At 43.1% G+C, this 16,485-nt stretch overlaps 1 protein-coding gene across 1 annotated transcript; it reads right to left on the bottom strand.

The window, feature by feature from the left end:
- Nucleotides 1-627: 627 nt before the first annotated feature.
- On the bottom strand, nt 628-15,635 carry LOC105024564 (cullin-3). Its single transcript, XM_010894569.4, has 16 exons — nt 15,576-15,635; nt 11,330-11,527; nt 10,706-10,819; nt 9,051-9,211; nt 8,307-8,421; nt 7,629-7,857; nt 6,870-7,015; nt 6,325-6,501; nt 5,932-6,102; nt 5,703-5,810; nt 5,400-5,524; nt 5,184-5,280; nt 4,911-5,045; nt 4,373-4,559; nt 1,897-2,042; nt 628-1,136 (listed from the first exon to the last, which is right to left on the bottom strand). Exons 1-16 carry the CDS (start codon nt 15,633-15,635, stop codon nt 1,005-1,007), a joined length of 2,301 nt encoding a protein of 766 aa, XP_010892871.1. The 3' UTR covers nt 628-1,004.
- Nucleotides 15,636-16,485: the final 850 nt, after the last annotated feature.

The following is a 16,485-nucleotide window of genomic DNA, read 5'->3' as shown; positions in this document are numbered from 1 at the left end:
GCGCTTAGGGACGGTCAACTTTTAAAATGAAGTGGTGTTGTAAGCGGTGTTCCCTTATCAGCCATCTTAGTAATTTGGGACATTGCCCTGTGTAGGGTGGCATTAAACTGATCCTGACCCCCGGGTTACCAGTTAAGGCCCCATAGCGTTTAAAGGTAGGGATGATAACCCCGCCACCCTGGCTACGTTTCCTGGCCCTCATACCTTAACGGCCACTCCCATGGTAACTGTTCCCCAGGCTGTTTCTGTGAACTGTTTTCAGTCAACTACAAGCTCAAGTTAGGTGTTAAAAAAAAAGAAAAGAAAAAGGGCTCATAACAAAATGGATCTCTTGTCCAATTACATCAGCTGACTTCAGGATTACACCAATTACAATAGGTTTTTACAGCCGAGGAGAGCAGAAAAAAGTGGAAATCTAAATGGTGCTTGTTGGACTTGGTACTGTGAACACAAGGTCAAGAATGTGTCTGCTTTCATTGATCCAGTCACTAAACTTACAACACCACAATGTATTTCCAGCTTGAAGGATCCACATAAAATTACAATGTTTCAACTTGGGTAATAAATAAAACCTCAATATTCAATATTTTTATTTCTTTTTTGTAGCAATCCACATTTGCTGTTTTGTTTTTAATAATTCATTTTCTAAATTTTATACAGTATTGAAAAAAAAAAAAAACGTGTGGTGCATTCACATCTTTCCCAAGGGATTCTTTAAGTAGATCTCTACAAGGGTAAAACGGTGAAAAGCTCGAAGCTGGAATCCATCCATTTTGAAATTCTCACAGGGAATGAGAGTAGTGGGGGCCTGACTTCAAATCATCTACAACACGGATTTTGATTTTGTGGTAATTTTGCCATTCACGTCTGGTTTTTATTTTTCATTTTTGTGGATGAGTTAGCTTCCCAGCGTTTATCTTTTAAAAGAAACATCCCAGTCCATGCAAACAACAGTCCAAACACCCCTCCATCCATCTTTCCTCCTCCACAATGCTCTGCTCCTCTTATGCAACGTAGGTGTAGACTTTGCGGTCCTCTGGCGTCCGTGCCAAGTATTCTCTCTCTATTAGTCCTTCAATGCGCTTCTTAATAACCACAGGGCTGGGCAGGAACCGGGCCCGCAGCTGCTGGGTAACCTATGGAGAGGAAGAACCATAAAACCATTACACTCTACACCAGTGTTCTTCACTGCAAGGCCTGTGGGCTGCTGGGTAAGCTATTACTGTCTGGTGGTAGCCCCCACTGTGATGTGTCATGGACCAATCCAGGATGACATCCATGGATGCTAATATAAATAGTCAATAGATTTGAAAAATAAAATGATAAAAAAAAAATCCAGACAGCTTTCAAGTATAAAAAGAATAGTTACTCAATTACTGGTAACAGAATGCGGGTTCTGTCTAGGGCTTGTGCATTTTATATGCCCCTTTGAGAGGAAGACTGGGAAAATAGATAACTATTCTAAAGTGGGGTTGACTGAATTAATGATTCACTAATTGTGTTGGCCGACTTGCCTTGGCAGGTTAATTCTAGTGGAAGTGGAAGAGCCACTGTTAAATGAATTCAGCCAAAGAGTGGAATGGAAGAAAACAGATTAAAACAAACCAGTTGGCTAGATCTTACATATTAACAGAAATGTTGATCATTGTGTTTTGTTCAAGTCAAACAAATTTAGTAAATAAGTAAAACGTAGAGAGTACAGGAAGGACTCATCTTACCCTGTGAGCTAAATCTAAAAACAAGAAAATATTTTCAATAAATATTCTACATTCAGAAAACATAGTAGTCCAGGATTAGGATTAATCTCTTTCAAGGACACCACCCATTTCATCAAGGACACCACCCATTTCATCAAGAACACCACCCATTTAATGTCTGACAATTAAGGCCACCCACCTCTGCTACCAGGACGTTGTGCTGCATCTTCTTCCTGGACTTCATAATCCGGACGATGGCTGCTTCGATTTCGTGCTTCCTGTCATCATCCACCTTCTGCCGCGTCTCCTTCCTCTCAGGGTCCGACTCCCCCTGTTTAGCAGCAACTGGAGGAAGTGTGTGCTCAGTACAGGTGAGTACAGATGTCAGAGGCATATCCCTTCTGCACAGCATATTTCTATTTTTACATTCCAGAATTGTTTCTCGTTTTTCCTACAGATTTGGCCAGTGAAAATATTTAGATCTTGAAAATACTAGGGGCGTAACGGTACACTAATTCGTACCATTCGGTACAGGACATTCGGATCGGTACGTGTTGCGATCCGAATGAATACAGTCTAGTTTTAACCATATACGTTACTTTTTTGTGTGAAACTAACAGATCTTGAGACAGATCTTGGAGATGTAACCTAGCAACTGAAGTAGCCTAGAACATGTTATGCAGTCTCGTAAATAAATATGGCAAACACAAACGTCAAGCTTGAGGGCTTCCCGTATCTTTCAGGTCTCTCGTTTGGGAAAACTACGGCTTTCCAGTTACAGCTCCATTAGGTAGGATTTGTTCAGTATAAAAAAATAAAATATTCAATATAAACATGTTGTGTAAACTGATGAGCCCCCCCTAAGAGTTGTTTAGGAACACAGACAGTTCAGTGTCAGTGAAATGTCAATTATAATTTTTGGAGCCTGCTGCTATTTTCCAGACAGTTCTGTTCCAGCATTCCCTTTCCAGACAATCGCCTTCTGCAATCAGCTTCCGTCCTAAGTTTATTTTGTGAATGCACATTTTAACAGGATTTTAAAATGCAAAGTTCACTTACAGTAAGAAACTATAATAGCAGCTAGAAACCAGGATGACAAACTGCCAATTCCTCCCTTAGCATATACGACAACTGCAAAGCGAAAGAAGACAGACTAGTTCTGTATAGCTAGTAACCAGAAACTCTAAGCTAACGTTATCAAGACTACGAATAACAATGAACTGTGAGTTAGCACTTTTTTGGAACAGGTAATTATATATTATTTCATATTATTATCCCGAACTTCATTCTCTATCGGGCATTGGTGTTGAACCGCTTTCTGACTGGTGAGTTATAGCAAAATGCTGTAATTGTTTTTATACTGAAAAGATCCTACATAGAGCAGCTTTAACTACAGTAGCAAAGGGCAAAGTTTATAGCTTAGCAATTAATTAAAATAAAATTTTATGTTTGGCAGGTCTTTTTCCACTCTACCGAAATCGTACCGAACCGTGACTTATAGATGTCGGTACGTACCGAACCGTGACTTATAGATGTCGGTATGTACCGAACCGTGACTTTTGCGTACCGTTACACCCAACAGGGATGTAACAAATGAGTAAGTTCCCTTAAAATTAAAATGGAAGAAAAAAATCCTAAAAGCTCAGTTATCTTATCTCGGTTTATTGCAGTCAATCTTATGTAATCAGATGATAAATAATATGTAAAAGTTTACAAGGCCGGCAGGGCTAGATGTGATTGCCATCTCTCTCCTGTCCCAGGGTCTCCTCACCTCACTGTAAGCCCCCTTCCCCATTACCCCCTATGCTTCACTGGTGTTAGAGACCATACTAATTAACTAGTTGCTCTACATTACAGCATTGCAGCAAGTCCATAAGAACATTTTTGATTACTGAAACCTCTGAGAGCCATACATCTGGGGTTAAGATTTAGGAAATTGCTAGACCACTGAAAGCTCCAAGGAGTTTTCCATCATTGCGAAATGGAAGATGTTTGGAAATACTAAGACTCTTCCTAGAGCTGACTGTCAAGTAACCGACGGAGGAAGGACATTGGTCACGGAGGGGACCATGAACCCAATGGCCACTCTAACAGGGTGTCAGGGTTTTCCAATGGCACTCCACTATGGTAGAGACAGAATGGTAATGACAGAAGCCATTCCGGAGTAAAAAGCATATAGCGTACTGTCGGGAGTTTGTAAAACCGCATGTAAAGGATCAGAAGGAAAAAATATCTTCTGGTCTGATGAGAAGAAAAACTAACATTTAGGCCTCTGGTGTGCTTGGAATGAAAGGTCTAAATACCCACTGACATTAGATATTCTTGTTTATTATTATCAATAAATTGGCACAAATATTTAAGCACATGTTTTTGCTTTGTCACTGTCATTATGGGTATGGATATTGATGGCAAAATAAATATTCAAAAGATTATAAATTAAATGCATAAAACAACAAAATGTGTAGAACGTGAAGGGGTCCGAATACGTTCTGAAGGCAATATATATCAATAAGCCAATAACTCTTGGGAACCCCAGCCCTAAATGCAGCCCTCAAAGCGGTCAGTTTACCAAAACAGAGTTGTCCATTGAAAAGGCTGGGTAGTTCATATAAAAATGAATGGAATCAGAATTACAAATACAGATTGATTAAGGCCCAGACTACACAAATACTGACCTGTCTGTATTTTGACCCGGTGCAGTTTGGAGGTAAACTGATCATTGACTGTAAACACATGGCCGTTCTCAATCTCCTTGGACTTGGGCTCCTTGGTGAGGACACGCTGGGTGGGCTTCCCACAGGCCAGGGACTGCAACGCTCGGACCAGCTCCCGCTCCGGGATGTCTGTCTCCTGCTGGATCTCCTGGAGGAGGCGTAGAAAAGGAAAGGGGGAGTACAATACAGCAAGGGGAAGGAGGTTAGAGAATGAAGGAGGAATAGGATAAAAGGGGAAGCGGAGAATGCATATAAAAAAGGCAGTGGAGGGAGTGGTAGGATTAGAGGGAGCGGTAGGAGTGGTGTGAGTAGAGGGAGCGGTGGGAGTAGAGGGAGTGGTGGGAGTAGAGGGAGTGGTGGGAGTGGTGGGAGTTGAGGGAGTAGTGGGAGTAGTGGGAGTAGAGGGAGTGAAGGAAATGAAAGATTTAGTTTCTTCCACTCGCCACCGATCACTTCCATTTGATTGAAACTGAGGCCTGTACACATCTCTGGCTCTTACTTCAAACGTGGACTTTTCTCTGTTGTTGAAGAGCATAAGGATTGTCATCTGGAAGGTTGACACCTGCAGTATGTGTTTTCTGGTATTAGAGCCTGTCACTTGGGCTCCTCCCACTACGACCTCAGAACCGTCCTCCTGGAGATACGGACAGACGAGGAGGAGGGTTAGGAGAAGAGGGTGAAAGGGTTAAGTTGAGCATTAACATTGTATAGCTAATATCCTGTATAGTTGTGCTTCTATATAGTCCATATTGGAGGTGGGACAGTCATGTACCTTCTTGATGGGCCCGTGAAAGGTGGCGTTGAGGTCAGCTGAACCCATGTGGTGCTGGAGTGTCAACTGTCTGCCACTGTGTTTGGCCAAGTAGAACCTGCCAGAGGAGATGCATAACTTATACCGTTCATCAACCAACAAGCCGATTCCTTATAACTCAAGAGAACAAATATTTTATTTTTTTAAAGAAAGAAAAAATAAGCAGATTAGTCCTACCTTCTAAATACCTCAAAGGCGTGTCTGGGGGAGGGGGGAATGGTGCATTTGGGCGTGGCCGACTGTGTGGGCCAGTAACCCGTGGTGAGTACTCTTACTGTGAGATCAACACCCCCTAGAGAGACCTGGGAGTAACAGAAGACAGCCACAAAACAAAACATAGCGTTGCATTTATTAAACAGGAGGACCTCCAACATATGTAAATGTTGAGCCATTTCCCTTGGATGAATCATGCATAAACGATTGGTAAATCAGACATGAGTGTTGAAGCAGATGGTAGATGTGTGCTGAGAGGAGTCATACCCCCGTGGACTGTAAGTGTTGTCTAAACTCATCCATGGTGGTGTTGGAGATGCTCATGTCTCTGAACATCCCTTCCAGTTTAGAGGTGAACTGACAGCCACACTCCGTCTGGACAGATGAGATACAACAACGCCGGTCACACTTTTAGCTGCGCAATCGACACAATTAATATTTTCCTGTAAACACCTCTGGGTTTCCATGTGTGAATTCAAACCAGGCCTTTCCTCACCTTAAGCTTAGAGATCATGTTCTTCTCTGAATCGTCCGAGACACTCTTGTTGGTGAGCAACCTCCGGGCCAGGTGCTGTTTGTAGTACCTCTCAAACACATCCTTCTCCTGCATGAACCGGAACAGCACCATGGCCTTGTCCAGGATGGACTCCACCTCCTGCTCCGTCAGCTGGAGATCAGAGAGATGCAGTTAAGATAGGTTGAATAGTTTAAATATTTCATATTTCTTTCCCCTTTAGAGTGAAGCAGAAAAGCAAGTTTTAATGCTAATGACACACATGGGAGCTATAAGTCTGTCTCGGGTCGGGTCAGAGCTAAGGCACCATATGAGATTAGACCATCTAACAATTCCAATGGAACTCTCAACTGGTAGAACCCTAGAACGTCGTACCCCTTTGACCCCCTTCTTTAGCTTGTCATCGATGAAGAGAGACAGGTACTCGGGGGAACGTGAGTTGAGGTTGAGGAAGTACTCAAAGTCCCCGGCGATGGTCTGTTTGAAGAGCCGGTCATTGTTGAACGACTCCAAGAGGAAACGGTCAAACCGCGTCTTCAGGTCCAAAAGGCCCTAAAGGCGGAAGAATCAAGTCCAACTTTATTTAAAGGGCATTTGAGATCACAGCACCCACTAGTGTAAGCCATGACATATACAGACACTATTCCAGTAAAAGTGGTAACTAACTAACGGGCATCAGAATTTAACAATCAAAAGCCCTAAAGAGAACAAAGTAAAACATTAGTTTCAATGCTTACTACCACTATCCTACAATCCCAAGCGCATTGGATTTCAGTGGCCGGTTCCCAGGAAGACATTAAGCTTAGTTCTGGACTAAAATGTAAGCTCAATGGAGACTTTAGCTGTTGTTGTCCAGATCTATGGTTAACGTGTCCAGGACACCACCCTTCAGTGTTCAGCTTGGTGGCCTTGCATCGTACCTGGATGTAGTCAACGGGGTTCTTGCCCTCTCCCTCCTCTGACACCAGAGCCTTGCCTTGCTCCCTGAGGTAGGAGCTCATACACTCACACATGGTCTTCAGGCCATTAGGCACACGGCTGAACAGTTTGTACATGCAGCCCAGGTCTGGAGAGTGAGGAGGGGAGACGAAGAGGGGAAATAGATAATTCAGGGGTTAAGGGGTTGTATATCATATCCACACTCAAAATTGCAAAGATACTGAAATTGCAGTTCTATAAGCACAAACACACAAATGTAGCCTGTTTAGCAAAAAATATTACCCAGGTATAGTGACTAATGTATTTTAAATGTATAATATAAAAGTCCCCTTGAACTTTCTGATCACTCATCTGAATTGGGCCAACTTAGTTAACACATTAATGCTAATGAAGACAAGATTTAGGTTCTGAACAAGCAGTTAGTTTTACTATTACAGCTGTGGGTAGCTTATACAATTACATTATAATCACTGAAAATTATTCAACAAATGAATAATTTCAACTGCTCGTTTATAAACATCTTCGCCAACCAACAGCCTATTGACCAAACAACCGACTAAAGGGAATCAGCCCTAAAGCAAAAATAACTGTTAATATAAGGAACAAAATGGCACAGAAGGGAGTACTAGATCCTAGAGGCTTTTTGGAAAATAAAAGCCCTGCTCTCCAAAAACCTCATTTCAGTGTGCAGGTTCACATTAGACAGGATTATATTGCACTTGATCTCAACGTTGTTTCACCTTCAGTCTTGCCATTCTTCAGCATGTGGACCAGGCCAGAGTTCTCCATCTCCACAATGGTCTTCATGTGTTTGGAGATGAGCTCCCGCTCCACCACCTTGACGATGGGCTCCTCTGTGGACTTGTCCAGGCAGTGCAACACCCGTTCGATCTCCTCATTGATTCTGGCCTCCACCTTCTTTATATACACACTAGCACTGTTCTCCGCTAGGAACTTCTGGCTCTCCATCTAACCAGGGGCAGAGCATGTTGAGTGTGCAGATACAACTGGATGACAAAGCAGTGGCTTAAATTATGCAACATAGGAAAATAGGAAAAAATGTGAAAGGACCATTTTTGATATGGCTGTCTTAATATGATGTACAAATCAAAGCAGAAACTCAAATTATCAAAATGACTAAGCCTGCTAAAAATGCTGTCAGCGAGAAAAATAAATAACATCAGCCATCCACAGTCCCACACCCATAAAATCATCAAACAGTGATATTTGGGGGGAGACGAGGACACGGAGAAGTGACAAACTAAATAAATCTTGACAGTACACAATAGAAATGTGTAACTAAGCAATACTTACACATTTCTATTATTTCAGCCGCCATGACAGCATCATCAAAAAATCTCAGCAGTCAGTGAAAAAAAAGAAAAGAAAACGACAGTGTAAAATGATGCCCGACCCACCTGGAAGAATTCTGCTGACATTTCTAAGAAGGGGCCCTCAAAGTCCTCCTCGTACACAGACCGGCCCTCCAAGCCCAGAATCATCAGCATCTGACAGGCGTTTCTGATGGCTCCCCTGAAACAGAAAAAAAGGAGATTTTAATAAGTCTGTGTTTCACAACTCAACCGTGTGGACGGGGGTCCAGAGATGTACGAGTCCTCACACTAGACAGAGTTATCGAACGGAGAAAAAACATCAGTCTGACAAACTGAAAAATGATCTGACGCCGACCAATTACTGCAGGTTCAGAAAGAAAGTGGCAAACCATGCTAGCAGCACAATGAATCACACAATGCCTTCTAATAACTGTCACTGCATCAATTTAAAATATTCACCCACATCACCCAGCTCTGTCGTGGGTGTTCATGTATAAGGAAGGGCGGTATACGTCCCTTACTAACCAAGTCAGTGTCCTCTGTGAATAGGTTAAGCTATGGCCCTTAAAGGCTTATATAGAACTGATCTGTGCATGTTTCAGAGCTCAGATGTTACATCACAAGGTCAGCCATTGTCATGTAGCTGCACATGAGCACCGGACAACAACCTAACTGAACAGAAACTACCTGATCAACCAGAGCAGGACATGTGACACTAAGCAGTGCGGACCCAGGATCGGGTCACCAGGTCGCTTCATTATGATTGGGGAAAAATCCAACTGGTCTGTAGATCAGCATTCCTATTCTGGAGCCCAGGACAGTCCTTACCGGTCCACCACCTCTCCTTTTCTCTCCCGTGCGATCATGTCCAGCAGGGTCTGGCGGAGGTGGTCCCGGATGCAGCCGTAGCGCACCACCTGGTCCCTGAAGATGATGAGGCCCAGGTTGTAGACGTTCTCCACGTTGTTCTGCTGCACGTACACCCGGTCCTGGTGGAGCAGCACAGCCACTTACAAACAGCATGGACTGGGACATAACTGAATACTTTGTGTGTGTGTGTCCCGGCGGAGACTCTTGGCACCGTTATGGATAGATTACGCAGATTAACAGACAAGGAAGCAGTGAGGAGAAAAAGATGGGGGTGTTTTTGTAGACTTCCCTTGGAAACTGTTAAAAGTAGTCCTTGTGTTTACAGTTGTATGATTTTACTTTGCAATAATGGATTTCAAGTCAAAAGATCTCAGCATCACTTTGTTAGTGGAACTTCCCATGCGACAGTCAGGTCTGCGCGGTGCTCAGTCGGACTAACCGATACACAGCTAGACACAAGAGACGTCTGGAACATGACTAACTCCTCCCAGGTCATCAAATCGTCAGCACATAGTCTAATGTACAACAACAACAACGCTGACCCCCCCCCCCCTCGCAGCTCGCTTCCGCAGACCGCACTGAGTGGGCCGGCCTGCCGATACCGCAGTAGAGCAACGCAGGACCCGACACCAAGGGGAAAGGTGGGAGAGACAGAGGTAGAGGGAGGGAGAGAGAGAGAGAGAGAGAGAGAGAAAATTAGGAAGAGAGGGGGTCGGTGGTAGAGCGAGAGACAAAAGAATCTCCTGAGAGAACTGCAGTGTGAATGTGTCATTGTGTTGGCTCATGGCCTCCCACCTCCAGCGTGCTCTCCTCAAACAAACACACAGCCCCACAGCTACAGTAAATCAGGCAGGGTTGCCGCTAGTCCCCCCAACAAACAGGAGAAACTGAACAGTAGCTCTTTGTTTCTGCACAGGGCTAACAGGGCTCATAGTAGTAGAAGGCTGCGCCTGCCCGGCATAAGGACCGGTCCATGTTGTTACCTTATGTAATGCTATTTCAACGCTGGGCTTTTTAATGTTTCAGGCAACTTACAGCGCGTGTAATATGAAACTCCCCAAAGCTGACTCTGCTCAACTGCGCGCGCACACGCACACTTAGTCATAATAATTGTATTAATAATATCAATTTCATTTTGTCAAGCCAAAACCTGCAAGCATAAATGTTGTGTGTTTTGTGACTATGTTTTTACGACCAATAAGAACGTGAAATATGACAATACGCCCCGCTTCAGTTCAGAGGGAAAAAAAGAAGCGAGATAAAGCTTGTGATCATCAAACAGGCCTTCGGCCTACACTGCACAATGCGGAATCAGTCTGCCTGGTCGCTGGTCCTTCCATGCCACCACGCCCCCCCGTTCCTCCCTCCCCAGCTCACTATGAAAGATGCATGTGTTCTCGGGAAGTACGACAACTTATTGGTCCCCGCTGTTCCAGGAGAGGACAGCAGTGAGGTTCAGGGTGTCTGGCAATACTTTCAGAAGTTAAATGAGAATGATGTGGGGAAAAAAAGGTTCAATGCTTAACCAGCTGAAGAGGACGTGACCATGATAATAGTCAATGTTTATAGTAATACAACACCGAAACAGACAAAGCAGAAAGCAGAAGACCTACCATGTACATGAGGATGTCTCTGATCATGACCATGGCTGTCTGGTGATCGTTCCACGCTTGATTCAATGTCTGCAGGAAGTTATTGTTTAACGAGTTGAGGACATCTTCCCGTACCTGTGAAAAGACACAGACGGTATTATTACGGACAGAAGGTTCCATGGAAATATGCTGATATTAGGTTGGGAGGACTGTTTTGGTAGTGCTACGGACACACACGGGTACTGGCCCCAGCTGTCTGAAGTGACTCTACACTGCACATTACATTCATGAGAGGTGCCACATTTTAATAAAAACCTGCGTTTGGCGAATATTTGGATGGATGCAAGACCGAATACAATGCTATTGTACTGCCATGCTAATAAAGACGGATCATCAAGTGTGTCTGGTTCTGTTTGGAGGGTAGCCAGTAGCCTATATGGCACATAGCACCCATCTACCTTTTATTAAGATGGGACGGTTTCACTTGAGCACTGTAGTTACTGTGCCAACTGGATTCCACTGTGGTACTGTATGTGTACAGGCTTCCTACTGACTTCATATCAAATGGTTTGCTTTAGTTGTTAGTTGCAGCTGTAATTAGAAAAATAAACAAAGTGGTGCATCATGGGAGGCGTAGTCCTTTACTTTGTTGATGAGGTGCTCTGTGACAACCTCACGCAGGCCTGTGTAGAGCTTTTCACCGTGCTTGTGCAGCACCATGGTGTAGGCGTTCCTATAGAGCTCCTCAAAGCTCAGCCCACTGTTGTTCTTCCTCTGGATCTCCTGGATGGCATTCTTCAGGAGGTCCCAGATGTTGTTCACATACTTCTCATCCATTGTCATCTAGGAAAGAGAGCAAACAATGACTAAGGGCACACAGTGACAAAGAGCTAACGCTAACAGAACAGTACATCCGCTTTCACCTGTGTCCGTTCATTCTTGGAAAGGTGTCGTTTCCTCATTCTGAGAATCAGTGCAGGTGACGTCTTTCTCAACTAATTAGAACTTGCCTGACCAGTCATGAGGGTAATGGAGGACACGGCTGATTGCAACTTGTTGTCAATGTTTAGAAGAACAACAATGCTAGTCTGTAGTGGTCTTAGTGTTAGTGGCGTCTTAGATGTACAATCTCAATTTTTTTTACATAAGATTATGATCAACTCACCCACAAGCTGACCCTGCCCCTAATACAATTTTTTTTGACACATACTTGAGGATCTGACTGCTTAATCAAATTTTTCTGAGAGCTTGCTTTCATATGGTACAAGTAGCAGAGGCCACCAGGGACTGAACCTGAGTGACAATAACAGGAAGAAAGGAAACAGCCCATTATGACATCACAGTGTTTCCCCGTTGTGGTAGGAGCACACCTTGTCAGGAAACATTTCAAACTGATGAGACTACACCAGTGACCCATGAACTACACATCTATGTGACTGTGCGGCTCACTGGTAGAGGGACAGTTTGAGAAGTTAGAAAATAGCAGTAGAAAATCCAGTGATCCAGCTAATTGTGGTCAAAACCTTTGTATTAGGCCAGTTTGGCTTGTGGTGGTACAGCAGCACACATGGAAAGTCACATACAAATAGCATGATGATATAGACGTGGGCTTAGGCTTTTGTTGTTGTATAGAAAGGGACAGAAATTCACACAGAAGGTTACATACTGGCCAGCGTTAAGCTAATGGTAATTCACAATAACCTATGACAAAAACAAACCAGTACAGATTTGCTAGCCTGCCCGCATAAACATAATTAATTCATGCAAGAATTGGTTTGGGAAAAGTGGCATGCATTTCACTAGGTAGGTGCAGTAGAATGGAGAATTCCAAGATATGGAAAAAGGTTTGTGTGTGTCAATAACAACAATTTCTAAGATGACAACTTATTAAGCAATGAAATCCTGTCAATTTGACCATACCGTCCCCCATTCAAACCTCTGTGAGGCCCTATCACCTGAGCAGAAGACATATCAATGAGTCCAGCGATAACCACACACCTACTAAACACACAAGGCAAGGGCTGGAGGCTACACTTTGGCATCAAAGCCACATGTTGGTCTGCAGGGGATGGCTGTTAAACTGACACTAACAAACGAGAAGTAATGGAGACTAGAGAGGCAGAGTCAAAATTATTAAACTGCCCAATAAAACAACTCATTTTGTGCACTCGTCCTGTACTGACGTGGCCAATACATGAATCCATCAAATTTGCCTCACAAAATATATACAGTCTGCCCATTAGTGGTCTAGAGAAGGATGTGCTGGCCAATCAGAGGTCAACTCGCATTTAATTTTAACGATGCCCATGATCTTGGGAAGTTGCTTTTCAATCGATTCATTATAATATTTTGGGAAAAAGAACAAGCCTATTTTACTCATATTCTAAGAAAGTATTCAGACCCCTTCACCTGTTGTTGCAAAAGAGACTTTCAAAAATCAGTGTGGTGCAAGTCCGGAATTAGGCCACTCAAGGACATTCACAGACTTGTCCCAAAGCCAGTCCAGCGTTGATTTGGCTGCTTTGCTTCAGATCGTTGTCGTGCTGAAAGATGAATCTTCATCCAAGTCTGAGGTCCAGTGCTATGGATCAGGTTTTCTTCAAGGACCTCGCTGTATTTTGCTCCGTTCATCTCACCCTTAAGCCAGACCTCCAAGTCCCTGGCTCTAAGAAGAATTCTCACTAATGTCTCATTAGACCAGATAATTTTTTCCCACTCTTGCTCTCAGAGTATTAACTGCCATTTCTACAACCTTCCTCAGAACTGAGCCTCAACATAATTCGCTCTCAGAGGTTTATAGAGGTCATGGGACCTGATGGCTTGGCATTCACTCTCACATGCACTGTCAGGCATGCCTTATATACAACATGCCACTAGTGGACTTCAATCAAGTTCAAAGGACCCCAAGGATGTTCGGAGAAAACAGGACAAATCTGAGCTGAATTTGAAAGCTTGTGGCTGAGGGCCTGAATACTTATGTACACAAGGTATTTAGGATGTCTTGAAAAATATATGCACAAATGTTTAAAAATGTGTTAATTTCAAATGAGAGCAGGGCCGTACCAACAAGTAACTCTTCGACATGGAGTGCCTCCCCTCCAAAAAGTAATGACATAAACTGTGCCATTACACTGTGGCCAACAACTGAACTAAGGGGTAACAGGACAAGCCAACAAGTGCCAAAGGGAAAAACTGCCTAAACTGTTTAATTAGAAACCAGTTTCCTGAAAACCAGTTCCCCACAGCAGATTTCCAAGCTAAAACATAGGCCCCACACACGCACACAGTTGACAGCACTACACTGAACAAAGCAGTTTGATGGGCCTACATTTGGAGATTCAAACATTCAGAGTAGGATAAAGCGGTTTTGTATGGCAAAAATGCTTCTTCACTTCTGACCATGGCCTAATCCTCAAGCTTAGTAATACCTTTCAGTGGAGCTGTTACAGGTAAGCAGACAGGGAAAACTGCATATCCTGGCTACTACCCTGGTGTACACAGACTGAGTGCGTGGTCACAGAAACACTCACATGGCAGAGCAGCATTCAAGCGGTCAGACTGACACTGTGTGTGTGTGTGTGTGTGTGTGTGTGTGTGTGTGTGTATGAGAAGAGAAAGAGAGATGGGGGAGAGATATTAATGGACAGTCATACTTCTGGCTAAGCCCAAGGCTCTGACTGCAATGTCATTCCTTCACACATGCAGCCAGTCTGGCATCTAACATTATGCAGCTTCACTCAAAAAAAAGACATTCAATGCAGACCAATACACTATCGTTTTTGCAGTTTGGCTAGTTCTGGAACATAAGCCTAGTTTTTACAGTGTAACAGATTTCCCTCAAAAACCTACTGCACTAAATGGCGACTAGTTCCTTTGCTAATCACAGGTGCACTCTATGTTACTAGATCACTACCTGTTATTGTCTGTAGTCAGTTAACGAGTTAGACAACTAGGATATTTCTGACGTATAACCTGTAGTAGAGAAAAGGGAAGCAGCTTTCCACTTGGAGAGTATCAAAATCAAGCAATAGACATATTTATGGTAACTAATAACGTAGTTACGTTATTTTAAATCTGTGTCATACTTGTCAGGAACGTACCATATTATATATCAGCATCATTAATATTAATTTATATATCCAAGCTAGCAGTCTGGCTGGCTAAATAGCTACATAAACAACTAGCAACCTACTGTCTGTAGTGGCGATATCTAATAAGCAAAATAACATTCGATACCTGACAAGTTATTTACAATGAACAAGTAGTTAGCAGCCTTTTAATTTAATGTAGCTACCAACTGTAACTAGCTAATGTAAGTTACACGTAGACAATTAACTCATTCGATAGACTGGCAAACTTGGTAGCCTTAGCAAAAGGCATCTACACAGCAGTTACAATTGCTATGTAATGTTAGCTAGCGAATGTGAATGGGGTAGCTAGCTCTCCAACTAGGCATACCATTAACTATGTCATATGCAAGTTAGTTAGCCAACTATTTACCTTGTTTGTAACCAAAGGAAGGTTAGTAGCTTGCTAAGTTAACGCTTTGGCTAACAGTCGCAGAGCAACGCTAGGTAGTAGTTAGCTAACAGTTGGCTAGTTAGCTCAGCTGACTGGCAGTGTATTCGCTGTCATCTATACCGTACGTTAGTAGCGTATGTTAGTTTACAAACTAGTAGAGCATATTTTCATTTCAGTGTGGACAAAAAACAGAAAAAATATCGAATGAATTAGCCAAGTAACTTTAGTAGCCTAAATACGAATCCAAGCAATATAAAGCTAAGCTAGCTGACAGTGACATTTTCTAAGTATTTGTTCAGCTAGCCAGGCCTATCAGCTAGCAAGTGACATCCCCAGTGCTCGCGTCTCAGCGTACCCGGACAGTACTTACAGGAAAGGCTCTTATCCTCATCTTGGTGTCCTTCTTGACGCCGCCTTTGAGGTTGGACATGATTAGTTAGTACGTCCGTCGTCTCTTCGTTAACATGAAATACTATTTTGGGCTGCAACAGGGAGGCCTGCTAATGCTAAGTGGTAAAGATCCCCCTCGACCTTCCCCTTGGGTTTGGGTCCGTCTCTCTGCGCTGTTGTTGTCACTCCTCTTGTTTAAATTTTTACCTAGCTTCTCCTTGCAGTGATGGCGGACAACAAGCTTCTATTGCTCAGTGGTAACAGCGCATCGAAATCACGCGAGAAAAACCATAGGGAAAATAATGGTGGAAAAAGCTGCAGAACGTTCATCCGTCGTACGTTAAAACCGATTAAAACTATGTCTAATTGTAATAGGCTGTCACTATGAAAATGATTAAATATTTAATTTCTAAAGTTAACCCAGTCTATCTTGTGTGTTTCAATGCAACTCATGATATTTACCCTCATTGAACAGTTGATTTATTTAACAAAAGGCATCTCAGTAGGTGGTCCAGGTAAGTCATTACATTGCATAACACAAGTGGGTGATGGGCCCTTTTGTTCTCTGTTGTTCTTTAGGGATCAATGTGATTACATAGATTCCAATCTGACCAACCGCTTGAGTGCTCTACGCTAGGAATTGCTAACTGTGGTCCCAGGAAAGTTGTTCAGCTGTGAACTTCCCTGTGGTCTGTAGAAATAATTTAGGATGCAAATAAAAGATAGCCTCAATAAACCAAATATTGGTTTTGTAAGCTGTGGGGTCCCAGGTAACTTATTTGTAAGAGCATGGAGTTTGCAATGCAAGGGTTGTGAATATGAAAATGTGTGCACTCACTACTGTAAGTCACTTTGAATGAGAGTATCTGCTAAATTAACTACATATATAT

Source organism: Esox lucius, chromosome 3 (genome assembly GCF_011004845.1).
Source record: "Esox lucius isolate fEsoLuc1 chromosome 3, fEsoLuc1.pri, whole genome shotgun sequence".
In the NCBI taxonomy this organism is placed as follows: domain Eukaryota; kingdom Metazoa; phylum Chordata; class Actinopteri; order Esociformes; family Esocidae; genus Esox; species Esox lucius.
The sequence above is the reverse complement of the archived record's forward strand: the minus strand, read 5'-3'. Positions and strand labels throughout refer to the sequence as shown.